The sequence below is a fragment of the Onychomys torridus genome, chromosome 22 (assembly GCF_903995425.1).
Source record: "Onychomys torridus chromosome 22, mOncTor1.1, whole genome shotgun sequence".
Classification (NCBI taxonomy): domain Eukaryota; kingdom Metazoa; phylum Chordata; class Mammalia; order Rodentia; family Cricetidae; genus Onychomys; species Onychomys torridus.
The window spans coordinates 38,241,382-38,268,597 of record NC_050464.1 but is presented as its reverse complement, the minus strand read 5'-3'; the positions used below and the strand labels follow the sequence as shown (position 1 = coordinate 38,268,597).

The window sequence follows — 27,216 nt, the reverse complement described above, 5'->3', positions numbered from 1 at the left end:
TTTCTTTTTTTTTGGGGGGGGAGGGGGGGGTTCGAGACACGGTTTCTCTGTGTAGTTTTGGTGCCTGACCAGGCTGGCCTCGAACTCACAGAGATCCGCCTGGCTCTGCCTCCCGAGTGCTGGGATTAAAAGCATGTGTGCGCCACCACCGCCCGGCGTTGCCTTTCCTTTTGAATGGGAGAGTTAATGCATAAGTACGTGCAATCATGCGAGTTATAGTTATGAAAACCTTTATGCCCACCGCTCAGCTAAGACAACAGTAGAAATTTACCAATGACCTGTAGTGGCGCAGACCGGCGGTTCTTGGCCTCTGCTGCCTATGGGACACACCCCGGGAGCTTTGAAAATCATTGATTTTTTTTTTTTACTCTGGGCAGCTCCCCTGGATGACTTTGATGTGCCTTGTTTGAGAAACGTTGGTTTCCGCCCTCCCTCCACTTCCACCCTCCACCCCAACCCCATCGTCGCCCCCACCGCCACCCCGGGAACGGCCACCCCGACTCTGCTGCTCCAAGGACAATGAACACTTGCTGTTGCCGTCCCTCCTACCGCGAGGGGGCGCCAGAGTGGAAACCCCACCACCGCTTCCTTTTCCCGGCGAGCGGCGGGTGTCGCGCTGGAGGTACTTTGGCCTTCGCGGCGCCCCGTCGTCCGGCGGGCGGCCCGGCAACCGACCGGGAAACGGCTGGCGTCTCTGCCGCGGGCGGGCGCCGCCGCGGGACTCTCGGGTCCGGTGAGCGCGCGCTGGAGCTTAGGCTGGCGGCGGCTCTTCTTCGAGAACTTCGGGGGCCGAGAAACACGAGCCCGGGGTTAGGCTGCGCCCAGGGGTGGGATGCGGCGTCCTCTGTCGCCGCCGGGCCCGGGGGTCCGGGCGGCCCGGGCGGGGGTGCCGCGGGGCCTGTAAACAGCTGTCTGTCAGGTGCTCGGCGTTGTCTCTGGCTGTTTTTGGAGACAGGTTGGCTTTGAACTCCCGGACTGGAGTGGTCTCTTCCTGCTCCGGCCTCCAAAGTACTTGGGTCTGCAGGGGCATGCCGCTGAGACCTGCTTGCCCGTGTAATTTTATGCAGAGTGTGAAAATCCTCCGTTGCCTATCCCAGACTTTTCAGGACAATTTCCGTGCCGGTAATGCCCCTGATGATGGCTGGCGCACAGCCCAGGTTTATTTAAATGGGTAATTTGCAGTCTTGGCGGCACGTCATTTGAAACACACTGGCATGGGCCTGGTTCTAAAGTTTTGATCGTTCCGATGTTCTAGGGTGGGAATGCGTGTCTTAAAGCTGTTATAAAGGTGCCGCCAAAGGGCGAGCGCCCCTCATAAAGGAGACGAGGGGGTGGGAGTGCTCCTGGGTTTGCAGCTGGCTGGGTTTCTGCCCACTGATGTCCCTCCCCTTCAGATGGCGCTCCCCACGCTGCCCTCGTACTGGTGCAGCGGGAGACCCCTGGATCAGCAGGTAGCACGCCAGCGCCAGCGAGAGCAGGAGGCCCAGCTCCGCCTGCAGTGGGAAGAGAACAGCCGTTATTTCAGGATTTCGGACATCCACAGTTCCAAACAGGCCGAATGGAGCTCCGAGACCTCCTATCGGCGGAGGCAAGTATCAGTGTGTCCTGCCTGCTGCTTCCTACCACTAGATGCTCAGGGGATGTGGCCTCAGGGCCTAGGGACTGTGGCTTGTGACAGCGTGAGTAATCTACAGGGTGATGCTATTCTAGCTGACAATTGTGGTGTGTGGGGAAAATAACCAGTGAAATAACATGCGTTATGAAAGATAAAATGTATGCAGAGAGTGGTCATCTTCTCTGTAGGTGTTTTAAGTACACCCCCCGCAACTGATATAGAAATGCATATGAAACTGTGGCCTGGGTTTGACTGATGCACAGTGGGCTCCTTACCTAGCATGCATGCGTATCAGCGTGAGAAGCTGAAGGAGGAGAAGAGGATGAGTCTGGAGGTCCGGCGTGAGAGACTCAGGCAGCTTGTGCTGGAGGAGCAGGACTTGCTGGCTGCTGAGCTGGAGGGGCTGAGGCTGAACATGAGCCTGCGGGAGCGAAGAATCCGGGAACAGCACCGGGATCTGAAGTCAGCTCGAGAGGAACAAAGGAAACTGGTACCTAGCCTAGACCTGAGAAAGTCGTACAGTGACATGTCCGCAGCCTGAACTGAAGGTTCCATCCCTGGGGTTGTTCTTGGCTGACTTGGTCAGATGAGATGGCCAGGGGATTCTAGAGTCCATGGAATCTTTTTATTTTAGCCCATGGTTTTAGAGGGCCTCAGGCCATCCTAAAGGGGGAGGCATGGAGTCCTTGCCCGCTGGAACGCATATCATGTTGGTCCAGGAAGCAGAGAGCACATCAGAAGGAGGGTTTGGGCTATAGCCTTCAAAGACACGCCCCAGTGGGCTGCTGCCACAGGCTAACCCCTCACCCCCTAAGGGCACTGCGGCTTCTCTGTATAGTGCCAAAGCTGGGGAGCATTTGTTTTTGCTGTTGGTTTTGTTGTTGTTTTTGAACTGGTCTGTGTAGTCCTGGTTGGCCTGGAACTTTGTCTGTAGACCACCCTAGCCTCAAAGTTACAGAGATCTGGCTGCCTCTGACTTCCTCATGCTGGGATTAGAGGGGAATAGCCTGCCTGGCCGACAGCAAGTATTTAAAATGTAAGCATAAGGAATAATTCAGATCTGGCTCATAGCAATGATCTGAACCAAATCTGGTAAAACGTTGAAGATTTGTACAAGGTGAGGAGGACAGCCGTGTTTGGTTAGCACCTTCAGCATGTAGTCCGGGTAGTCCGGCAATGGCGACAGTGCCGTCTCTCAGCAGACAGACCAAGAATCCAGCAGTTAGTTGTTCAACCCATGAAGCTTGGTCTCTGCACACCCAGCCTGGTGCTGGAGTCGAAGGATTTTTTTCTTTTTCATTTTCTTTTTCCTCCCTCCCTCCCTCTCTCTTTCTCTCTTTTTTTTTTCAAGACAGGGTTTCTCTGTATAGCCCTGGCTGTCCTCGAACTCACTCTGTAGCCCCGGCTGGCCTAGAACTCACAGAGATCCGCCTCCACCAACCTCTGCCTCCCAAGTGCTGGGATTAAAGGTGTGCTCCACCACTACCTGGTTAACTTCTGATATTCTGCTGTAGAAGTTGGAGTTAATACCAGCCACAGTAATGGTGGATGAGCTTGCCAGCAAGAGTGAGGGGAGACAAAAAGCCAGCACCCACACTTAGTGCCTTTAGAGGGCATGTTGGTATGTGGTAGCTCCCTTCTCTGCCGTATAAGTCACTGCAAGTGATTCCTCTCCTCCTCTTCAGTTCTGTGTCCCACAAAGGTCTGGGAACACTGACTTTTATCAAGTGGCTATGGTAATTAGCCTCAGTCTGTGTGTTTCAGCTTGCTGTATATTTGGAAACTTCAAGAAGGGACCCAGACATAGCATCAGCTCTTAGCTAATTCCTGGTCTATTGTACTCTGATGGCCTGTCCCCAGACCTGTGTGTGTAAGAAACACAGACTTGAGTGGCAGATGTGTTGACATTGCTGAACGGAGAAGGTCATGGCCTCAGCCGACTTCTGTTGTACTTTGTCTACGTGAATGGATTTGAACAGTGACATCAGGTGTCCTTCTGTGTCTTTCCCATAGATTGCTGAACAACTTTTATATGAACACTGGAAAAAAAACAGCCCCAAACTTCGAGAGGTAAGAACTAAGGGCCTTCCATCACTTTGCATGGGGGGTGACATTGTGTTTTTTGTTTGTTTGGTTGGTTTTCTGTTTTTTTGAGACAGGGTTTCTCTGTGTATCCCTGGCTGTCCTGGAACTCACTCTGTAGACTAGGTTGGCCTCGAACTCACAGAGATCCGCCTGCCTCTGCCTCCTGAGTGCTGGGATTAAAGGCATGCACCACCACACTTGGCTTTTATTTGTTTTTGAATCTGGATCTGTGCTGGATTGGTACAGAGGGAAAAAGGTCACTAAGCAGGAGGCCTGGTCCGATAGGACTGAGCAGTGGCCGTTAACTGCACAGATTGCCACTGGGGATATGTTCTTTAGCTCCGGAACTCTTCCCATCAGGCTGCAGAGACCTGGGCAGGTGGGCTCAGGATGTCTCTAAGAGCGGTTTCTGGAGGGAAGGATGCTGGCTTTAGTTCTGTAGTACAGAGTGAAGAAAGGGCCTTCTGGGAGTTCACAGAGTCATGGTCAGGTTCCAGCAGACGGCACAGACGGCAGCATATCACCTCAGTCTCACACAGCCCACCGGGGAATTAACACTCTCTCTTTCTCCCCCTCAGATTGAGTTGGACCTTCACAAGAAGCACGTGATAGATTCCTGGGCAACACAGAAAGAAGAAAAAAAACAGGTGTGTGATGTGTGTGTGACCCTTACATTCTGTGCCATGGCTCCCTCTCTCTCACCTCTCATTGTGTCTTGTTTCCATGCTCTTGGCTGGATGGGCAGGTATACACAGCCTGAATGTTTGCTTTGTGTGTGCTTACATGTATATTCACGTATGTGTCTATGTGTGCAGGTGTGTGCATGCCGGTGTGGGTGTGTATGCAGGTGTGTACATGCAGGTGTGTGTGTGAGTATGTAGGTGTGTACATGGGTAGGTGAGTATGCAGGTGTGTGTGTGTGCAGGTGTGTGCATTGGTGGGTGGGGATGGATGCAGGGGTGTGTGTGTGTGTGTGTGTGTGTGTGTGTGTGTGTGTGCAGGTATGTACATGGGTGGGTGGGGATGCAGGGGTGTGCATGTGCATGTGGCTGTCAGTGGATAACCTCAGGTGATGCTCCTCAGGAGCCAGCCACCTTTATTTGAGATAGGGTGTCTCAGCAGCCTGTAGCTTTCCCGAGTAGACTACCAGGGACCTACAGGAACTCACCAGTTCCCACTTTCCTAGGACTGAGCTGTAAGCATGTGTCACTTTGGCGGCTTTTTTTGATGAAAACATTTCTTAAAAAGTTATTTTTCTGTGGATGGGTGTTTTGCCTGCTCTGTCTGTGTCCTTCAGGCATGTCTGGTGCCTGTTGAGACAGGAATAAGGTGTTGAATCCTCTGGAACTAGAATTAAGGACAGCTGTGAGCTGCCAGGTGATTCTGGGAATTGAACCCAGGTCCTCTGGAAGAGCAGCCACGGTGCTCTTAACTGTGGAGCCATCTCTCCAGCGCCAAGTTTTACTTTTTATTTACATTTTTTATGTATTTGAATGTGTGCCACATGCGTACTGGTATCCTAGAGGCCAGATGAGGGCATCAGGTCGCTGGGAGGTGGAGTTCAAGGTGACTGGGATGCCAGATGCGGGTGCTGGGACTGAACTCTGGTTGTCCCCTGGAAGAGCAGAGGAGTCCTTATTACTGAGCCGTCTCTCTGGCCAGAGCATCATAAACCTGCATTGCAGGCATTCAGCCCTGGGTCATCACAGCACCTCTGGGGATGAGTCCACAGCACGCATGGATCACTTTGCCTTCATTGTGTTCTCCTGTGGAGGGGAGAGAGCCTGGCATTGTGAGCTCGTGGTCACTGCTGGAGAAGGGGGCTGCAGGCTGAGCTTACCTGGGCCCTGCATCCGACTGGATGACAGCGGGAGCTGAGTCTCTGCTGGCTGTATGTTGAGAGTGTCGCCCTCTGGTAGCAAGAAGCCACGGAGCAGCAGGAGAAGCAGCGGTTTGAAAATGAGTACGAAGCAGCGCGCAGGGAGGCGATGGAGCGGCTGAGGGCAGAGGCGGAGAAGAGGCAGCAGGAGGACAAACTGCTGGCTCAAGCACTGTGCCGGCAGATGGAGGAGCTCAAGCAGAAGGAGATGGAGGTGTCGGCGATCAGTGGGGGTGGTGGGGTGGTGGACGGGTCCCCGTTCTCAGAGCTGGATGCTCCTCTCTCACGTGTGCACTCCTCCCCAGCTCTGCTGTGACCCTCCAGGGTGTGCCCAGACTTTGGGGCGTTAAGGGTCTAGAGACACACTTGTCCACCAGGATCCCGGGTTTTCCGGCGGGACATGCTCTAGCACACTCTCCCACTAGTAGCAGGTTCTGGGTCTCAGGATGTGAGCCATGAGGTGGTGGTCCAGGAGGCTGTCTTTGAGAACACTGTGGCTTCCTGAGAGGACCGAGTCTCTGTCCAGATAGAGAGAGGCTTTGGTCTCCATCCATTTCCCTTTTGCCCAGGCCCCATAGTATCAGTGGCTAGAAATTGAGTGCCCATCACTAATTCTAGGTGCTGGAGATAGAGCCTGAGCAAGGCCTCTGTGGTGGCAGAGAAGTTAAGTCGGAGCAGGTGTGGGCCAGCACAGGGAGTCTGTCGGGCTGGGCCCGGCTTGTAGGAATAGTTTAGAAGAGGTGGGACTCAGAATCCCATGGAGGCGGCCATGGGAAAGGCCAGGCTGTGCTCACGTAGAGCCCGCCAGAGATGGAGATGACGCATGAGGACAGTGTGATTGCCCATCTTATTGGGGTTCCCGTTGTCACCCCAGGCAACCAAGCTGAAGAAGGAGCAGGAGAACCTGCTGCAGCAGCACTGGGAGCTGGAGAAGCTGGAGGAGGAGAGGAGGCAGATGGCCGCCCTCCGGCGCAAGGCGGAGCTAGGGTGTGTGGGAAGCCCCTTGCCTTCTCAGACTCCCATGCGGTCTCCCCAGAACCAAAGGGGGTGTGGCCTGTACGGCGCAGTTGCTGGTCATATGGCTCTGAAGCTGCTTATCTCCATCTCTAGGCGCTTCCTGAGACATCAGTACAACGCACAGCTGCACAGGCGGACCCAGCAGATCCAGGAGGAGCTGGTGAGTGAGCCGACATCCTGGCACAAAGGAAACGGTATTTTCACCGCTCAGAACCTGAGTGCATCCTCAGGAGCATTAAGCACAAAGGGGACTAGAGAGATGCCAGGAGATGGTACAGAGGAGTGGAGGAATTTGCAGGTATGGGGTAACACTTGACAGTGTTCTCCGTGCTCTTCTGTACCTGAACTCTGAGGGCTCGGGCCGGCTCCACGGTGGTCTGCATTGTTACTGGTGTTTGGTTTTTCAGTTTTGGACACAGGGTCTCACTGTGTGGCCCTGGCAGGCCAGGGATAGGCCATATACACCAGGCTGGCTTCAAATTCACAGAGATGCACTGCTTCTGCCTCTCAAGTGCTGGGATTAAAGCCGTGTGCCACCACACCTGGTTCTTAGGTATTCATTTAGAAAAATAATACATTTTGGGGACTGGAGAGATGGTGCAGTGGTTAAGGTCACTTGTTGCTCTTGCAGAAGACCTGGGTTTGGTTCTTAGCAGCCACAGGGTGCTAAAGGGACCTGACATCCTCTTCTGACCTCTGTAAGCAGCAGGCACACATGTGGTGCACATAGGTGCAGTCAAAACACTCACACACAGAAAAATTTAAATTGTATTATTGTTTGCAGAGGAGGGCATGCATGTGCCACTGTGTGCACATGAAGGTCAGGGGTCAACTTTCGGGGGCAGTTTGCCCCTCCTTCTGTGAGTTTTGGGGATTAACTCGGGTTGTCCAGTTTATGTTTCCCTGGGAATTCTGAATGGAAACGATGGCGGTGATGCAGATGTGAATGGGCTTAACAAGTGGTCGTTTCACACTGTGGGCAGGAGCCAAAAGGCCGATTCTGCTCCACTGAGGCACACAGCGAGGTGCTCCTTGCCCTGCCTCGACGTCTCCCCATCTCCAGAGATGGCTGCTGAGATGCACACTCTTCTGTCTTGCTTGCTGCACACCATAGAGGGCGGGTTCCCTCCTGTGCTCACCTCCCAGTGCCTTTCAGTTGCCTGGGTGTGAAAGAAAGTGTACACCGGGCGGCTTCTCAGTGGAGCTGCCCAGTGTGCCTGTCACGACTCTAATGAGTGTGAGGGAGCACACTCAGGTTTCCTGACTGTTGGCCTCCTTTGGTCAGACCGTTGGACTGGTACCACTGTTCTGCCCCACCCCTGGGTTCTTCTGCCCCCCGCCCTTGGGTTCCCCTGCCCCCCGCCCCTAGGTTCCCCTGCCCCCCGCCCCTGGGTTCCCCCGCCCCTGCCCCTGGGTTCCCCTGCCTCCCCCCCATCCCTGCCTCTGGGTTCCCCTGCCCTACATCCCCTGGGTTCCCCTGCCCTCCCATCTTTACCACTGGGTTCCCCTGCCCCACACCCCCTGGTTCCCCTGCCCTACACCCCCTGGTTCCCCTGCCCCCCGCCCCTGGGTTCCCCTTCCCCCACCCCTGGGTTCCCCTGCCCTACACCCTCGGGTTCCCCTGCTCTACACCCCCTGGTTCCCCTGCCCCACACTCCCTGGTTCCCCTGTCCCCCCGCCCTTGGGTTCCCCTGCCCCCCCACCCCAGGTTCCCTACCCTCTTGTTGTAGTGTGGAGATATGTAGACATAGATAAAGGTCACTTTCTGCCAGTTGGCATTTGGTGATTTCTAGTTTTCCTCCCCATCACAGTAAAGCTGCAGTGTAGTAGTGTGTGCATGCATCTGTGTTCCCACACTGCTGTAACCTCTTCAAAGCTAGTGGGGCCATGTACGTGCCTGTGGTGGCACAGGTGGCAGGAGGGGTCACTTCCTTGAGTGAGAAGCTTCTGGGCCAGTACAGTGTCCACAGCGGATCTTTGTGGTTATCCAGAAGCAGGCCAGTCCCTTCCCTTCCATCCTGAGAATGCTTCAGGCCCCACGTGGCAGTGTCTGGGACACAGCGGAGGGGCTGTGTGGGGAGGTGGGCTCCTCTGATCACCACACCCCTCCTCTAGGAGGCAGACGGGCGGATCCTGCAGGCACTCCTGGAGAAGGAAGGCGAGCTGCAGCGGGTGGAGCTGGCCAGGCGGGAGCAGGCCCTGGCCGATGCAGCGTGGATGAAGCAGGTCATTGAGGAACAGCTGCAGCTCGAGAAAGCTCGGGAGGCAGAGCTGCAGCTGCTGCTGAGGTGAGGGGCAGCTGCTGGCCTCCACTCTGCTTCTGTGAGATGCCCTCAGGTCACTGGGCAGGCCACTGTTGTTCTGAAACATCTGTCCTTGTAACTCATCATCCCTAGGGAACATGTCTTTCCTAGTAGTTGGGGTAGTGACCAAACGTTATTCAAGGTGGAGGTCATTATGCTTCAGAGTAATAATGCGTTCATCTAAAGTCTTTAAACCACGAGACGAGATTGTTCCCATCAGTTTAATTCTTCTAAGCTCTGTAAAAATCAGCCTGGATCCCAATGTGCTCCTAAAGACAGTCCCACCATGTTGCCTTGGCTGGTCTCCATTCCCTGAGCTCCTTAGGGCCCAGGGGCTTAGGACTGCTGGCCTATGTGCCCAGCTTTGGGGCCTAAAAGTCCAACTCACAGATGGAAATAGCCAAATCACAGGCAATAGATATTGATATCCAGACACTGTTGTTGGTCCCCAACATTCAGCCAAGTGGCGGGTACATGACTTGTGGAGACCCCAGGAGGTTGCTAGCTGCTGCCAGGTGAGGCAGTAGCCATCCTGGGAGCGGGGAGTGCCTTCGCCCCTCCCATCTCTGGTCCTGGTGGTTTTACTTACCTTAGTGCTCAATGGCTGTGGTACTTTTTTTTTTTAATTTAAGGAGATGAAGTATTAAAGGATGACCTAAAGTACTACGGGAGTTGTCCTTAGCTGTCCTTGTTGGAGAGCTGGTGTGGATGTGCACGTCTAGAGCATGGCAGCTGTGTGTGCCCGCCCTGCCGCCATTCCCTACCTTTGGTGGTGGTGCACAACCGCTGTGTCCCTTTTGTGTTGTCCAGGGAGGAGGCCAAGGAGATGTGGGAAAGGAGAGAAGCGGAGTGGGCGCGAGAGCAAAGTGCGAGGGACAGACTGATGAATGAGGTAATTCCAGACTTGGGGACTTGGTCGGGCCCCTTGGTCCCACGGGGATGGGTGCAACCCACCAACTCAATCTGCTCTGGTTGTCTTAAGTAGCGTTGACTGTGGAAGTCACTGTGTAAGTAACAAGCTTACTAAAAGGACCCCGGTGTACAGAAAGAACACGCAGGAAGTCCTCAGTCCTCTCTTCTGCTGTTCTTGTGCCTCCTGGCCCAGTGCGTGGCTTCTTTCCTACATGCGGCTCTTCCCACTGCGCTGTCTGATTTCGAGCATTCTCGCTAGCACACCTCAGCACCCTATTGGTGAACACATGGCTGCAGCTGCAGCCCGCCCTTCCTCCCTCCTCGAGTGGATATTCTCTGATGCACGTGCAGGGCACCTTCATCACTGAGTTCCCTGGGGCCCGCAGCCAGCAGAGGAGCCGAGTGTGAGGGGTGCAGGGGACCTGGCGGGGAAGTCCTTGTCAGCCCTGCAGCGACAGCTGTGCTGAGGAGGGCTGGAACGATGAGCTCTGTGTTTGGAGATCAGGCCACGTTGGTTGGTCGGTTGGTGCTCACTTGTGTGTAGCATATTCCCTGTGGGTTTTGAATGTCCTCACTTCAGATTCCCCCCGGTGGTGGCCACATTATGTGTCCCCCCCCCTCCTGGCGGTGCAGGTGTTAGGCCTGTCTTGTGGCTTCTTGGCTCCTTGGCTGGGGTTGGGACATCTCAGTACTCTGGGCCAAGGTCCAAGTTCCAGACAGCAGCAGGTGTTTGCTGCTTGGAGCCATCGAGGATATATGACTGCATCCTGGTGGCCTGCGGAGAGGCTGCCCCAATGTCCTCCATAACACTGCTGTGTCCTGTAGGTGGGTGTCTTAGTCAGGGTGTCCAGTGCTGTGATAAAACACATGACCTAAAGCAGCTTGGACAGGAAAGGGTTAGGTCACATTCTGTCACTGAGGGAAGTCAGGGCAGGACCCTGGAGGCAGGAGCGGGTGCAGAGGAGGGTGCTGTTTACTGGCTTGTTCCTCATGACTGGCTTAGCTTGCTTTCCTATGCAGTTTAGGACCATCTGCCCAGAGGTAGCACCGCCCACAGTGGGCTGGGCTCTTCCATGTCAGTCTTTAACCAGGAAAATCTCCCTCTGACTTGCCAACCTTATGGAGGCATTTTCAACTGATGCTCCTCTTCCCAGATGACTCTAGCTCATGGAGCATTGGAAACAGAACTAATCAGGGCAGTTGGGATGGCTGGGAAGAGCAGTGGCCCACACTGGGCCTGTGGTTCAGGTCTGCTGCCCATGTGTGAGGATTAGGCTGGAGTGGTACACTGTGGCTGCAGCCCGAGTGAGGCTTAGAACAGGTGTCTTAGACTGAAATGCAAACCTTCTTTTCCCTTGGCCAGGTTCTCATGGGGAGGCAGCAGCAGATACAAGAGAAGATCGAACAGAACCGGAGGGCACAAGAGGAAACCCTAAAACACAGGGAAAAACTCATCCAGAGTCTGGAGGAGGCAAAGCAGTCAGCTCAGCGTGCAAAGGAGGAGAAAGAAGAGCTGAAGTCAGCCAGGAAGCAGGAGCTGGAAGCCCAGGTGGGAGCCGAGGGCCAGGGCAGCCTCTGTAGGTCAGGGCCTGGAGGCAGCAGCCTCTGCAGGGTTCTCGGGACACGGAAGAACAGAGCTCAGAGTTCCATGACTCAGTTCCTTTGCTCATTCATATCTAAGTCCCTTTTGGTTTCGGTAGCAGCCCTGACATTTTAAAAGAATTACATGCATGCATGTGTGTCTGAATATGGGTTTGTGTACTTGTGTGCAGTGCCCAAGGCAGCCAGTAGAGGGCACTGGATCTCATGGAGCTAAATCAGGCAGGTGAGAGCCATTCACCTGCGGTTGCGGGGAACTGAACTTGGCTCCTCTGTGAGAGCAGTTTGTCCTCCTAACTGCTGAGCCATGTCTCCGTGGCACAGGCTCCATTCTGGTTCCTTAGTCTCTGTGGAGTCTACGCTGATGTCACGGTTACTTTTTTCTGCCCCATTGTTCTCCAAACACGTGGCTGCATCCAGAGCTTTCACAAGGTTCCCATCCTGGCTGCTGGCACTTGCCACCTGCCTCCTGGCTCAGAGGCAGGGCTCTGCCCCACGGCCTGGTCTCTGGTGACTCTGTTCTTGGTGTTCAGGTTGCGGAGCGCCAGCTCCAGGCGTGGGAAGCAGCCCAGCAGGCGGAGGCGGAAGAGGAGGAGGTCCAGCAGGCAGAACAGTTGTCGGATGCTCTGTTGCAGCAGGAGGCGAAGACCATGGCTGAGGGGGGCTACCGGCCCAAGGTAGGCACACCACAGCCCCACCCTGGGCTCTCTTGTCCCTCCCTGTGTGTGTCTTTCTGGCTGGTGACAGCCTCAGTGCAGAGGCCTTTCCTTGATGGGACTTGAAATGGTCCGAGTGGTTTTGCTCTGGTTCCCGCCGCTTCAGCCTTTGCAAAGACGGAGGGAGGGCCTGACTGCTGACTTTATACCTGAAGAGTGGTGGCCACAGCTAGTGAGAGGTGACAGTGGGACCAGGTGACCGGGAGACCTACTTACCTGCCCCCACCCCTTTCCTCTGCTCTTCATCTCTTTCTGTGCATCCTGCTGTGGTGCTCTCGAGTGACTTGTGTGAGCCCTGGGCAGGGCACCATGGAGGCTGTGGTGCCTGTTGTGAGGGACCTGCTGACTAGGCTCTCTGCAGCAGAGAGAGGAACTCAGGCCACTTGGCCCCTTGCATTCTGAGGGTGTGTGCTGGAGAGGGAGGGCTGACTGCTCCCCCGTCAGAGAGTGAGGGGCCGGGTGGACTAAGACTGGAATGCGCCTCATCTGCTGTAGGGCTTCACAGTCAGACCAGGCAGAGGGCTCCGAGTACAGGGGACAGCATTTCCAAAGTCATCTGAGCATGCATCAGCGTGCCGGGGCCAGGGATTCACAGAGCACACACAGTGTCTCAGGGCTGGTCACAGAGTGCCTGACATGTGGCTCAGAGTCAGGGCTTTCTCAGCTGTAAGTGAAAAGTCACTCGGGTACTCCTAATAGAGCGAGAGGTCAGTCCCCAGAGTTCCAGATTGCTGACCTGATAAATCATATGCTTGCTTTCTCAGCCTTATGGACACCCCAAAATTGCCTGGGACTGATGTTGAGTGCAGAGAAGCATGCTGGACTTGATAGACAGCTCCAGACATCTGCACGGTGCTTGTTCTGGCCAGGGCTCGGGGTGCTGCTGGGTCGTTCAGCCATGGCTGTTCAGGCACATCGTGGTCCAGCTGGATGTCAAGATGCCATAGGTGTGCAGCACCCGGTGAGAGCCCTCCCCTGACTTCCTCACCCAGACAGGTCTTAGAGACTCATGTTTACAGCATTGTCCAGAGGTTGTCCAATGCTTTCTACATAGATTTTAGAGCCACTAAGAACAAGTTTATTCCCAGGACAGGATATGTAGGTCCCCTGTACATGTCAGCTCTAGGGAGGACCAGTCACAGAGAGGAGGGGCCTTTTGGGTTTTAAAGTTGCCATTTAATAAGTTATTCTATTGAAGGCAGACTTGTAGGTCTTGGTGTAATTATTTCAGGTTATTAGCTGCGTAGCCCCAAAAGAAGAGCCCAGAAGTCTGGGTATCTACTGTGCCTTCTGCAAAGATGGCGACAAAGGCGCTCCTTGTTCTGGAAGTGTGAGAATCCCCATGGGGTAGGGAGGCTGGGGCATAGTTCAGTGTGGAATGCGTCCCTAGCACCTGTCTGGTCCTCAGCCCAGCCCCAGCACCACCAAGAAGAAAAGAAGCCCATAGAGCATTAGAATACATATCGTCAAGGGCACCTGGTTGGCTAGCCTGGTAAAGGTAGGGGTGTGACCAGGCCTTCCGGAGTCCAGAGGCGGCCTGTGTGCAGCTCTGTGGGAATTACGTGCCGGGGAGCATGCCACCCTGGAGAAATGGAATCAGACTTAGTCACAGCTGACCCCATTTCCCCCACTGTTAGATCCCACGTGACACAGGTCCCAACTCACCTCTGTAGACAGCTGTGGCTCCTTGCAGCAACAGTTGTTAGTTTTATGACTTGTACTTTTCCACGTCCTTCCTCTGGGGTTCCGTATCTCAGTAAACTCCAGCCAATTGTAGGGTATTGTCTCTGGTTATGGAAACCCAGAGTTATGAAAGAGCCCAGGTCTGCGGGCTGCATCGCTTTCCTCCCTTCCACTGTGGAACCCCAGCCTTAGCCTCTTCACTTCCCACTGTGGATCTCGGATGTGGTCCCTGAGCACCTTTCAGATGCTCACTAAGGTGAAAGAAAGCTCAGGCTGTCACTGCTGCGGGTGGGTGCTGGGTAGGTTGATGCGTATAGTCCACATCACCGGTCTTCCACTGGTCACATCTCACAGGTTACTCTCACTTTTCTTGTGAACATGGTACTCTCTCCCCTCTTGTTTTTCAAGACAGGGTTTCTCTGTGTAGCCCAAGCTGTCCTGGAACTCTTTGTAGTCCAGGCTGGCCTCGGACTCACAGAGATCCACCTGCCTCTGCCTCCCGAGTGCTGGCATTAAAGGCGTGCGCCACTATGCCCACATGGCCTTTCCCTCTTATTTCTCCGGGGACCACAGAAAATCCCTAACGGTTGTACACTGCTCTGGGGCAGAACCCCCATGGACAGACACTGCACGCAGGAATCAAAGGGTTACTGGACAAGCATTGTTTTTACTGGCATTAAAGTGATGTCCTACTAGTTCTGTTTTGTCATTATTTGTGTGTGCGTGTGTATACACGCACGCTTCTGTGTGATGGTGTGTGTGTGGGGTGGTGTGCATGTGTATACATGCACACTTTTGTGTGATGGTGTGTGTGTGGGGTGGTGTGCATGTGTATACACGCACGCTTTTGTGTGATGGTGTGTGTGTGGTGGTGTGCATGTGTATACACGCATGCTTTTGTGTGATGGTGTGTGGGTGGTGGTGTGCATGTGTATACACACACACTTTTGTGTGATGATGTGTGTGTGGTAGTGTGCATATGGGATTAGAGGACAATTGCACACTCCATTTATGAAGGTCCCAGGAATTGAACTAGGGTCACCAGGCTTGTGTGGCAAGTGCCTTTAACTGCTGACCAGTCAGTCTCTCTGGTCTCTGGTTTGAAATGTTTTAAACACTTCCTCTGCAAACGGAGTCAAAGTGCTTTTTCTAAAGTCAGCGCTGTCTTGTTCTTGTGACAGCTCATGCCTCTAACTAACTGCCTGTGTGTCTGTGTGTGTCTGTGTGTGCAGTCACACCGAGGGTAGCAGTGTCCTGTGAGAAGTGTGTGACTTCGTCACCGTGTAAACTCAGCTTCCACAGGCCAACACTGGGTTCTACACGCCTGGGCCCCAGTACAGTCCTCACTGCCTGTTGCTGGCTTGTCATCGTGTAGCACACGACCCTGTGTGAGTTAACATGGTCCACGATGTCCTCAGCGGGTTCCCCTCACAGTCACTCTGTAATAGATGGGTTGGAGCCACTATACCATGGAGTGATGGATGCTCTCTACAGCCTGTCCTCTGCGCGGCTTTTGGCATAGTCTCCCTAGGGAAGGTCCCTGGCTGGCTCAGAACCCTGGCAGGAGTCAGACGGGGGACACAGCCAAGGACACAAACAGCATTGCATGGGACAGCCCATGGCGAGACAGGACAGAGACACAGTGCTTTTCTTTCTCTTTTGGTTTATCTAGACAGGGTTTCTGTGTAGCCTTGGCTGTCCTGGAACTCTGCAGACCAAACCAGAGATCTACCTGCCTTTGCCTCTGGAGTGCCACCCCGTGCGGCCACAGCCCTGTTTATGGACAGCAAGTGTTTTCCTGCCATCTGGGTTTTAGGGAGCCCTCAGTTCATGAAATAAGTATCACTTCAGGACTACTGTGACGCTTTTGAAAACCACTGACCTTGCAGTTCTCCATGACCTGGCCTGGGTTCAGCCATGTGGAGTCTGACCTCAGTGTCTTTATTTGAGGAAGGGGACTTTACAATCACACGGTTCTCCAACACTAGCTACAGCTCTTTTGCTTTCCTTTGTTTTTGCTGCACGTGGCTGACATACACACACACACACACACACACACACACACACACACACACACACACCTGTTTATCTTCTCATTTCCTTTGGCTCCACCTTTTTCTATTGAAATTGGCTTTTCTAGGCCAGGTGGTGGTGGCAGCAGCGCACACCTTTAATCCCAGCACTTGGGAGGCAGAGGCAGGTGGATCTCTAAGTTCCAGGCCAGCCTGATCTCCAAAGCGAGTTCCAGGAAAGGTGCAAAGCTACACAGAGAAACCCTGTCTCGAAAAAAACAAAAACAACAAAAAAAAAATTGGCTTTTCTAAAGTTCTTTGCGTGACCCCACGTGATCGCCACATCTGCAGCCCTCAGAGTCCTGGAGGGCATGAGGCTGCCGTGCGCTGCCCTACAGTGCTCCTCTTTAGGAGACACACATCTGCAGCTCTCTCGAGTTCCTTTGGCCAGTCACGGCAGGCAGAGCATCTGTGAGAGTCCCCACACTGGGCCGTGCTGTCATTCACGCCACTTGACGGTCACTCCCAAGACAGCACTGAGCACCTAGATCTCACTGGCCACAGCTCCGCTTCTGGCTTCCAGCGCACATAGTTGTTTCTGGACCCTTCTGGGCTGTGGATAGAAACTGGTTAGAGGCACTTGTTGCCAAGCTTAAGGACTTCAGCCCTCAAGAACCGTATGGTGGAAGGAGAGATCGGACACTTGCAAGTAGCTGCATGTGTGTGCACACTCTCACATGCACCCACTCATGCACACGCGCGCGCGCACGCGCGCGCGCACACACACACACAAAGCAAGATGTGAGCTGCTCTGAGCACACCTGCCGTGACACCAGTCTCTTCCAGCTGTCACCTCAGAAGTGCAGCCCTGAAGGGTCAGGCCTTGACACCTCCCAGGCCTTTTGGGTGACATGAGACAGACCCTGGTTTCCACATCAGTGCCTCATGGGATTGCAGCCTCACTTCCAACTCCTACATCCCCACCATGGAGTTAGAGGTGCCAGAGTCCCGGCTCAGCCATCATCAGGTGAGTCCAGACTCCATCACAACCCAGAAACCCCTCTGCCCTTCTGTGTTCTCAGCTAAGTACACAGTTGACAGGGACCTGGGGTCCCAGAGTCTCCCACCTCATCACTGTTGTAGGTGACGGGGACTTCCCTTCACCCCACTTCTCACGCTTCTCAGACCTTCTACAGTCTCACACCTACAATCAGAGTCACTGGCCTGCAGTGGCCTCCCAGAAACCCTCCTGGAACATGCCACCCTGAGGCAAAGACATGGCTCACCATGCTGGTCTGTGAGAGCTCACTGAGGTGCCCAACCTGGGAGGCTGGGGTGTTACCCACTAAGACAGCAGCAGACTTCTAGACCAAGTTCTAGAGACTAGTCACGCCTGGATAAGTTAAAAGTGTCTCAAAAACAGTAATTACAGAATTCCAGTTTTAAGGAAGCAGTATGCATTATTGTGATTTCTAACAGGATAAATGGTATTTTTCATTCTGGCGAGTGGCTGCTCAGCCTGGTTCATATTTTACTGGGACAGAATCCAGCCAGAGCTTCGTACATGTTTGGCAAGCACTCTACCAACGGGGCTACATCTCTACCCACATTATTTTCATTTTGGGTATTTGTCTATATTTTTCCACAGAGAACAGCTGTAGCCTTTGAAATGTAATTTTAAAAATAAAACAGGGCTGGTGAGATGTCTCAGCACATAGCAGAGCCTGCTGCCAAGCCTGGCCACTGAGTCCAACCTCTGGGACCCACAGACAAGTTGTCATCTGTAAATAAAAATATAATAAATTTGAACAACAGAGGAAGAGGCACACACCAGAGATAATTAAAGTTACCCTAGCTCCTATGCATGCCCCCAGCAGGAAAACTGAGATTGTGGGAGTTGCCTGTCAGGGCCAGGCCTGTAAGATCAATCCATGTGAGTCTATTTAATGGGTAACAATTTACTAAAATACAAATTGAGGAAATACACTCACAAATGCAGAACGGAGTAGACAGCTGAAGTCATTCTCTGTTCTGACCGGGAACGAATCCACCTGGCAGTTGGATCAGACCAAGAAGCAGGCACCAGGGAGAAGGGGTTCATGACCCTTCTCACTTTCCTTTTAAGAGGTGAGGTACAAAGGCAGGGAACACCGCCTCCTTGGGACCCTATAGCCCAAGGCCATGGGCGGAGCAAATACCATTACATTTCCCCTTTTGTCTAAATAAGAAGGTTCTAAACTTAATGCAAACTATGTACAATAAGAATGATTATCAAATATTATCCAGGAAAAACAAAGGGTAAAAACATAAACAAAATAGAACTACAACCAACAAGAACAACATCAAACAAGAAAGACGTGCTACGTGTCCAGAAATGTCCAGATCATAGGTAAATGGCAAATTACCAAGATTACTCCACTAGCTGTCCTATCCTGAAGTTTCTAACTCTAGTACTAATATGTTCTAGCTAAGACATCAGAAGAAAGTAACTGTAACTACCTAGCCGTCAACTCCATCAAAGACCTGAGAAATAACATATTAATACCTGAGAAAATGGAAAATGCAAGCAAGCAAATTCCGAAATTTGAGAATAGACAGAAACAGCTGGCAGCCTGGACAGTCATCTAAAGTGTCTCAGCATCGTTGGGGCATCCAATTTGGCTACAGGCCTAGAATATCTGACAGACCATTTTCAGAAGCAGGAATTTTGAAAGACCATCTTACCCTGTCTTGGCAAGGTTCAGTAGTCACTTTTCCTTGTGTCCTGCTTATCTGGAAAGGACAACATTCATACTGACAGCAGTCAAGGCAAGGGCAGTTCTTTGCCCAGCAGGCCACTTTGTGCCAAGAAGAAGACAAACTTCCAAACAGAAATGTCTTAGAAGCCCAACATTTTCTCAGGATCAGATCGGAGCTGCCAGGAGCAATTGTGTCTCATGTCAACAGAATTCTAAGTTATCAAAACATTCAAATTCCATATTCTCTAGGTCTATGAAGTGTTTGAAGATTACCTATCCATCTGACATGTTTCTGTAAATCTGGATAACCTGACTAACACAACTATAGAAATAACAAGCATGGGTGACTATAGTTCTATAAGTCTTCTCTGCCTACATAACCTAAGGACTAAGACTTCCCATTAACAAGGTAAACAATCTGTAAACAGATGTACAGTATAAGGACAATGACCTCAAAATTGTGACAATACACAAAACATCTTAAATGGAGGTAGAAATGTATAGTGCAATATGATAACAATATCCTTAATATGTATCAATATACAAAATATCCTAAACAGAGGTAGAACATATATACGTATGGTGAATATAACTTTACATTTGCATTAATATAAAAAATATTTCAAATAGGAGTAGGAACATGTGTACAATACAACACATATAGTTTTGTATTTGTATAAATACACAAATTATCTTAAATAGGAATATAAGAATAGTTTACATTTGTATCAAATATATAAGAATCCATATCAGCGCAGATTATCTAAGGCTGATAGTTTGCTAAATCAGTTTGCTAGCAGATGTAATAATCTGCCTTAATATACCACACCTATCCATACATGGAATGTATGCCAGTTTCCGGAGGTCTCTCCACATGTTCAGTGAAGCCAATCTGGTCCTGGAGATTCACAAGCTTTGTCAGCTGCCCTCAAGTCTAGAGGATGGAGGGCCCACAGGGCCTTGGAAAGACTGCGTGGGCTCCTCACCTGGTACTGGGGTTGCAAGTGGCCACTTCGTGACCCTGCAGATATGGCAGTCACATTCGGTGAGAGAGAGTGCCCAGCCCTCCTTGGCCCAGGCTCTGGTTCCGGTCAGTGCCCATCACACAGCAGTCAGATGACCCCCTCTAGGGCCCGGGTCTTCTGTCTGTACAATGAGTAGTATGGAAATGTAGGCTGTGGGGAACTTCAACAGGGAGCTCAGGAGACCTAGCCTTCCAGGGGATGCCTTCCGTTGTGTCTGCCAGAGGTGTGGGCAGAACTGTCCCCATTTCAACCAGGAGCTAGTCATCCTTCATTCTTTTGCCTTGCCTGGGGATGCCCTCCTCTCAGGATGCAGGAGCCTAGTGTGGGGTGTGGTGGGGGCTTCTCCTCTCCTCAGTTCCTGTCAATGTGCCTGTGGAATCTGTGGTCCTCAGACCATTCCTGCTGGTGAACTGGGCAGTGTCTTCACAGAGGCCGGTGTCTAACAGCAGAAGGTAAGGGATGCCTCAGCGTCAAACACCAGAACTGATGAGAAATCCGTGGGAAAAATGAGGCATTGGCAGACAAAACAGACTGGGGGTGGGGTAGGAGGTGGGAGCCAGTCTGGACTCTCTCCTGGCCTCCTCCTCTTTATACTGGATGTCCATTCGCCTGGGTAGAGACCCAGGGTTCAGAGCACAGGCCTTGTATTCTGGGTTGCTCCACGACTACCTGTGTTCAAAGATCTGAGCCTCAGGCTCCTCATCAGCAGAATGGGGAGGTTTCAATTCCTAGTTCCTGGGTGTTGGACAACTGGCTGCAAGATATAGAGACCCTGGTAGGTTGGGAGTGTGTGTATCAGGGGGCGGACTGTAGACAGTACTGGAGGAGTACTGAAGCAGGGTTCTGTGTTGACAGGTCAAACTGCAGTTTTAAAATGTGCCCATCTCTTCGGTGTTTTGGGCATGAGATGGAGATTAGAGTAGGCAAAGAGAAGAAGCCAAGGCTGGGTGAGTGTCAGCCTGGGCTTTTGAAGGGGAAGCTGACCAAAGTGGGCCTGAGAGAGGACAGACAGGAGGGAAGAGGACTCCAAGGAGGGAAGGTGTTGGGAAGAGGGATTTTTGTAGGTAGAGGCTCTCGGGTCACTGGGGAGATGCCCCATTTGGGAGACAAATTGGACTAAGTTCTGAGTGAGTGTGAACAGTTTGGGAACCTGGGAAGAGAGGAAGCTGTGGGGGTGTGTGGGATGGGGAGCAAGCGCCAGGTGTGCAGAGCCAAGGGCATGCCTGCCTCCCTTGGAGACCTGCTTCATGGCTGATGCCCTAGAAGTGGAAAGCAGGTGGAAGGACTGTAGTGTGCTGAAGCATGGCGCTCTCGCCATGGTCAGAGGGCAGAGGTTGGCACCCTCTAGGATCTGTTCCTGGACAACCTCACGCTCCTGGCCTGCTGGGTAGCAGGCAGGTCCCTCGGGTCCGTGTGTGAGGTGGCCTGTGCTTGCCTTTCAGATGGAGGACATGTTCACACATTGCCAAGTCATGGCCAAAGCTCAGCAGAGCTTTTATTGGCCTCAGTCCACACCAGACAGTCCAGGTGTGAGGAGGGCCTGAGGCGCTAAGCATAGCCCCTGCTGGGGAGACCCCAGGCTTTGGGTCACAAGCTGAGCAGCCTTCTGGCACCCTGGCAGGGGGGCTTTGAGGCTTCCAGAGCTCCCGTCACTGGCCGCTTTGCCACATTCTCAAAGATGCCTCATTGGATGAACTGTCAGGTTCTTCACCTTACCCAGGCGGGGATTGCCCCGCCCTGTGTGCGGGTTTCTTCTGTCAAACAAATCTTCCTTCATAGTTGCTGAGGACTGAAGAGGCCATCTATTCTGTGCGTGTGTACATGGCCCGGCATTCATGGGGTTAGAGGACAATTCAAGGAAGCTGGTGTTCTCTACCATGTGGGTCCTAGGTTCAAACTCAGTTTATCAGGCTTGGAGGCAAGTGCCTTTACGGCCGAGTTATCTCCGCAGTACTTTTTGTTGTTGTTGTTTTGTTTGTTTGTTTTCTGTTTTTTTTTTTTTTTTTTTTTCCGAGACAGGGTTTCTCTGTGTAGCTTTGCGCCTTTCCTGGAACTCACTCTGTAGACCAGGCCTGCCTCTGCCTCCGGAGTGCTGGGATTAAAGGTGTGTGCCACCACCGCCCGGCTATCTCCGCAGTACTTTGAAGAGGTCACCCACGTAAAGAACTGAGCAGTGCCAAGAGTCACGGTCAATCATCAATAGCAGCTGGAATTATAATGTCATGATCAAGGGAAGTGCTGTGTGCACAGACCCGAGAGCATCTACAGCAGTGTCTTCCAGTACGGTACAGACGGGCCGCAGCAACGGCCTCAGGGGCATCCCGCACATCGGAGCCAGCTTAGTATGGGTCTGTGATGGGCTCAGCAACTCTGCAGGGCAGGCTTCTTGGGAACCTGGCCTGGGAATCACTTTGGGTGTGACCTGTGGACTATGGGGTCTCCCAAGATGTCCTCCTAGCAAGCTGGACCACAGGGAGTAACATCCTGCCTTTCTTAGGCTTCATTTGGAGAGGCTGCAGATAGTCAAGTGTCCCCTCCTCCTTCCACCTGGAAGTACCAAGTCACTGCTCCAGAAGAGTAGGTGGCCCTGACAGATGCAAGCACACGGCCCCCAAGCCCACTGAAGGTGGAAAGACTGCTGGCCTTCAGCATGATCTAATTCTATTACTCGACTGCCTGCTGGGAAGGGGTGAGGGCATGAGTTAGGCTGGCTTAGGACGACTTAGAAATGAAAGGCTAAGTGCACTAGGATGGGCATGATGGCACATGTCTGTAGTTCCAGTGTTCAGGAAGCCGAGGCAGGAGGATGACAGATCAAGGGACACCTGAGCTACAGGTTGAGACCCTTCCTCAAATATAAAACACACAAGCTACATGCTCAACACAGGAAAGAGAAGACTAAGCCGGGTGCCCCAAGGTGGGGAGACTTAAACCACCTCTCCTTAGAGATACAGTGTCTGCAGACGTCCACCAGCTGGAGCAAAGTGACCACAGACACTTGAAGAGACTATTTATTGCATAACTGGCAGGGACAATTTCCAGAGCGGTTTTACATGAGGGGACAGTCACATCAGGAACAGGGTGTTTAATGACAACGAGGAACAGCGCAGTGAAGGGGCGGCGCAGGCAAGCACCTGGTGTGGCATGCGCTCGTCTCGTCTGTGCAGCATTTTGTTTTGTGAGAGCACGGGTTATATCCAGCGAGCACAAGGAAGGAAAGGAGGCTGACCACAAGAGGCTCTCGGGAGCTGTGGAGGGTACAGATGTGCCCCGGTCTGAGTCCTGTGACGGGAGGCACTGGAGGCAGGGGAGCACCCCACACTGTGGGCTTACAGCCCCGACTGTGTGCGACACTGGACTTATGTCTTTGGCAAGTGAGAACCATCATGCTGAGGCCATGGTGCCTTCTGAAATGGAGCTTGGGGCAGGGCCTGCTCACCAACAGGACCTCCATCCTCTTGGTCCCGGGAAGTGGGGTACGCAGGCAGGAAGGAAGAATAGGGAAGAAGGGACAAAACAGTTGGATTGGACGCAGGGCTGACTTGTGCAAGGTGATGGGACCCACAAGCAAAACTGGCCAGGACAAGCGTTGAGACAGGATGCATTTGCCTAGGGGAGCAGAATATTCCGACCCAGGTCTCACAAGGGGCTGTGGGGCACCTCCTGCTGTTTCCTTGGCCTTCACCTGGAAGCTTCGGCCTGAGGATCACTCAGGATTGACTGAACTCTGGTGTTTTTTAGAGCAGTTGAAAATGCTGTACTAGCCCCATGTTCCTTAATTTTCTAGTGTCCTCTGTGGCAGGTCCTTTCCTCTAACAAATAATTCTCTTCCAAGAAGCTTCCAACAGAGGCCTGTCCCCCCCCCCCCCCCCCGGGAATCATGGGAGCCAGTTTAGGATTGGAACCAGCTCCACAGAGCCTGCCAGGAAGGGCAGCAGAGTCCTTGAAACATGCAGAAAAGCTTGTCAAAGCCAATGCCTGAGCTCAAGCTAAGCAGACCCCTTTGGGAAAGGGGCATCCTGGGCAGCCAGCAGCCATGTGGCATTTAGGGTTGTATGAGCAGATAAGTGGGCACAGTTTCTAGAATGCTGGCCCTTTTCCATGCGCACAATGTAGGCAACCTGAGCTGGAGAACCTGACTGTGGTGGTGCTGTTTCCGAGAGGAAACCTGCACCTTGATCATTCCCACAGAACACACAGGGGAGGAGACTGACAGTGACCTCACGGCAGGTGATTTCTGCCTTCCAGGGTTGGCTCAGAGGCCACTTCTGGTGGCCAGTAAAGCCAGCCCTCCTTGGGAGGCAGAGCTGGCAGATCTCTGTGAGTTCGAGGCCATCCTGGTCTACAGAGTGAGATTTAGGCACAAAGCTACACAGAGAAACCCTGTCTCAAAAAACAAAACAAAACAAAACAAAACAAAAAGCCAGCCCTCACATTGCAGTTTAAAGACCCCGGCAGAGGCTGTGAGAGGTGAGAGAGGCAGCCTAGAGGCCATAGCTCACTTCCACCTGTTCAGTGGGCATGTCTGGATTGACTGTCCACATTTCTAACTAGAAAAATGGCATAAAACAACCCAAATTTCTGGAATCTTGAAAAACCAAAGCGTTAGCAACTTCAAGTCTGTTTCTCCACAGCAACATGAGAAGAGTGAGAGGGGGGGAGCCGCTATCCTTGCAGGCCAGGCGGGGCTCCCCAGCTGCCCTCTGGGCCCTGCTGTACATCTGGCTGCACTGCCTGCTCTCTCAGATCAGGGCCTGAGCTCCACTCATACCAAACAGATGGGGGAGCTGGGACAGAGATGGGCTGTAACAGCAGGAAAGAACCTTAAGTAATGTAAACCCCAGTGCTGCTGTGGTCTGGGTGTCAACCTCTGCCCTGCAGTCAGCTGGAGCATGCTGAGAACTACCTAATCTCTAAGTACCAGTGAGGTTAAGGGAAGAAACCGAGACCATTATGTCTTACCTGGGAAGAAACGCTTCCAGAGCAGGAGTCATGTGAAGCTGTAAGGGGTCACAGAATGAAGGGCACTGTGGGGCCCGCCCAGTGCAAGACCCACGGTTCTCTTCGCAGAAAGTTCCGAGTGAACTGTCAGGCCTGGGAGGAAGGTAGGTCCCTGACAATGGGTGGTGCCCCTGCTCTGAATGTGACCAACTGGAACCTAATGGATGGATTCATAACTACTATTTGGACATTATGGAGACTTCAGCATGATGGTAAAATCTTTATAGATAAAAAATCAAGATAAAATATTAAATAACACACACTTAACATGATACAAAGGTTAGATATGGGTCATTTCCTTGTCTCTCCCAAGAGATGCACTCTCTTTAGAAGAGGCAAGGACCCTGCTCTCCACACACGCCTAGAGATACCCCAAGCTCTGAGAATCTACGGCAGGATGGACAATCTACTTATTGCACGATGCTTGGAAGGAACAGAGAAGTCATTTTTTAAAAATCCAACTCTCTTAAGAAAATGTTTTACTAAAAATATCAGTTATAGTTTTAGCCATGGGTAGAGAGTTTTAAAGGATGGAAAAGTTTTAGCAAGCTCTGAACAGAGACCTGAAACACATCTGACCAGGGTCTAAGCACCTGGGACAATACAATAGGAACGAAGCTGCAAACAGGCACAGATAAGGCAACGGTTAAGTTACAGTCAAAAGTCTGTTAGAAAACATGCAAAAATAATACTGGTTTTTTTTTGTTTTTTTTTTTTAAAGTTTCAAATCATCATTAACGTTTTTGTAAAAATCTGAAGAGTCTACACGGAAGCGGGACTTCCGGAAGCCTAGAAAACAGGGCGGCGCCTCACAGCTCAATTGTTGTTCTCTTTGGTGGTGATTGTGACCAGCTGTTTGGCAGCCTTGGCGATGTCATAGGCACACTGGATGACCTGCTGTGTGACCAACTGCACATCTGTGGGTGAGCTCGCGTCTCCTGGGAGGGCCTTTCTGCACTCTGACTGGAGCCGGTAGGCACTGGACGTCAGTAACCGGAGGGAAGTCCTCACCGTGTCAGACTTGGGTTTCTAGAATGAAGAGGACAGCAGTAGGCTGTGAACTGCAGGGTGGACCCAGCAGCAAGGAGTAAGCCTGCCCCTGGGAGCACCTGGAGTTGTGTTTTAAATGTTACCAGCTTTGCCAACAAGGGCCTGAGCACTGAGGAAACGCTTGTATTTGAGAAGAATTTCAGTAGTAGGTGCTACTTTACGGCATTTAAAAATAATCTTACGGGTAATATATCCTCAACTTCATTCTGCTGTTTTGCCTTTGCAGCCCCTGACTTATGTATCCACATCTCACTAAAACCGATATACATGCACAGTACAAACATCCCACAGTCCTAGAAGGTCATGCATTTAAAAGCTACGTGCTACAAAAATGTAAGAAAAAGGTTACGGGCTACTGGACAGCTCTACAGCAGTGTTTGCCTAGTACACACAGGGCCCTAGGTTTCACGCCAGCATTCTACTCCTCACCAAAGACAATATATAAGGTCAGGACGCAATGATGAGAAACTCATTCAAAGAGAGCTAGTAGGAAGTGACTTACTTTGGGGAACAAGGCTGCCATCTCAGTAACAGCGACATGTATTCTCTCTGAGCAGGGAATATAACTGTAAGATATTGAAGAGTCGTTAAAAAGCAGCTCAAATGATTTAGAAGTAGAGAATGCTCAGCAGCCAGAAGATAGGTTCCATTTCCACTTTGTTAATGAAGGGCTTAGGCTGTGTGTATACCTTACAACAGACACACAGCTACAAAGCAGGTCCCCTCCTTTCAGGAACACACATTCACCCTGCTAACAGTCCCCAGACCTGAAATTTACTATGTGCTCTGGGCAACAGAGATGAAGACAGCCACATGCTCAGCCTGCTCATTTACTTCTCCTATCTACCGTCTAGATTTCCAGGAGGAGCAACAGTCCCGTGCCAAGGCCCATAAAGGTGAGGAAGAAAGGACCGATAAAAACCCCTTCAGTTCCAACCAGCACCTCCTCTTCACCATGTGCTGCTTGGCCAAGGAAGGCACACAGTTCCTCTCCTTTGGCTTCACACTGTCATCTGTAAACAGCTCACCACGCAGGCACGGTGAGCTGACTCGGAATGAGAAAGGGAAGAACCAAGAGCCCGGCTTTAAGCAGAGCGCAGGGGATTCACTACAGCACACCGGGTCAGGTCTGCAGCCTGGGGAGGGACAATGTGCTCCAACACAAGCTGATGGGGACTGAGTGACAGTTCTCAATGCAACACTGCCACCAAGCCTTGGCTACGTGTGCAGGACTTCCTTGCTGCCTGGGAGGGACATGAGCACCGGGAAAGACTATTTGGAAGCATTTTCTGCAAAGAAACACTGCCCAGACTGCTGTAGGTTTAGCCTGATGAAGCTGTTCCTAATCACCACAGACTCAAAGCCGCAAGTAACAGTCCTTCCTTGTTTTTTTAAAACCATAAAACTGACTTCTGAGTAAAGACTATCAAAAGACATCTCTATCTCTAATTTTATATTATATGACTCTGTGTGTGTGTGTGTGTGTGTGTGTGTGAGAGAGAGAGAGAGAGAGAGAGAGAGAGAGAGAGAGAGAGAGAGAGAGAGCGCGCGCGCGAGCACGTGAGCACACGTACACCCATG

At 52.1% G+C, this 27,216-nt stretch overlaps 2 protein-coding genes across 15 annotated transcripts in view; one reads left to right on the top strand and one right to left on the bottom strand.

The window, feature by feature from the left end:
• The first annotated feature begins 617 nt into the window (after nt 1–617).
• LOC118572492 (trichoplein keratin filament binding) lies at nt 618–14,254 on the top strand. Of its 3 annotated transcripts, none has more exons than XM_036172172.1 (13): nt 618–733; nt 1,395–1,588; nt 1,895–2,105; nt 3,629–3,685; nt 4,279–4,347; nt 5,620–5,793; nt 6,454–6,566; nt 6,690–6,756; nt 8,712–8,884; nt 9,710–9,791; nt 11,175–11,360; nt 11,944–12,087; nt 12,891–14,254. In XM_036172172.1, the coding sequence occupies exons 2-13, from the start codon at nt 1,395–1,397 to the stop codon at nt 12,921–12,923; spliced, it is 1,503 nt and encodes a 500-aa protein (XP_036028065.1). In that variant the 5' UTR covers nt 618–733; the 3' UTR covers nt 12,924–14,254. The 3 variants fall into 3 exon arrangements, with proteins under 3 accessions (XP_036028065.1, XP_036028064.1, XP_036028063.1); XM_036172171.1 differs by having other exon boundaries at nt 618–1,122; XM_036172170.1 differs by having other exon boundaries at nt 619–809.
• A 10,538-nt stretch (nt 14,255–24,792) lies between these two features.
• The window catches only part of Git2 (GIT ArfGAP 2), a 49,854-nt gene continuing 47,430 nt past the window's right edge, over nt 24,793–27,216 (bottom strand). For all 12 annotated transcript variants that reach the window (XM_036171582.1, XM_036171587.1, XM_036171586.1 and 9 more), the window contains 2 exons: nt 26,138–26,201; nt 24,793–25,614 (listed from right to left, as the gene is read on the bottom strand). In XM_036171582.1, the coding sequence (XP_036027475.1) occupies nt 25,402–25,614; nt 26,138–26,201 (277 nt within the window). In that variant the 3' untranslated portion in view covers nt 24,793–25,401. The remainder of the gene's footprint in view (nt 25,615–26,137; nt 26,202–27,216) is intronic.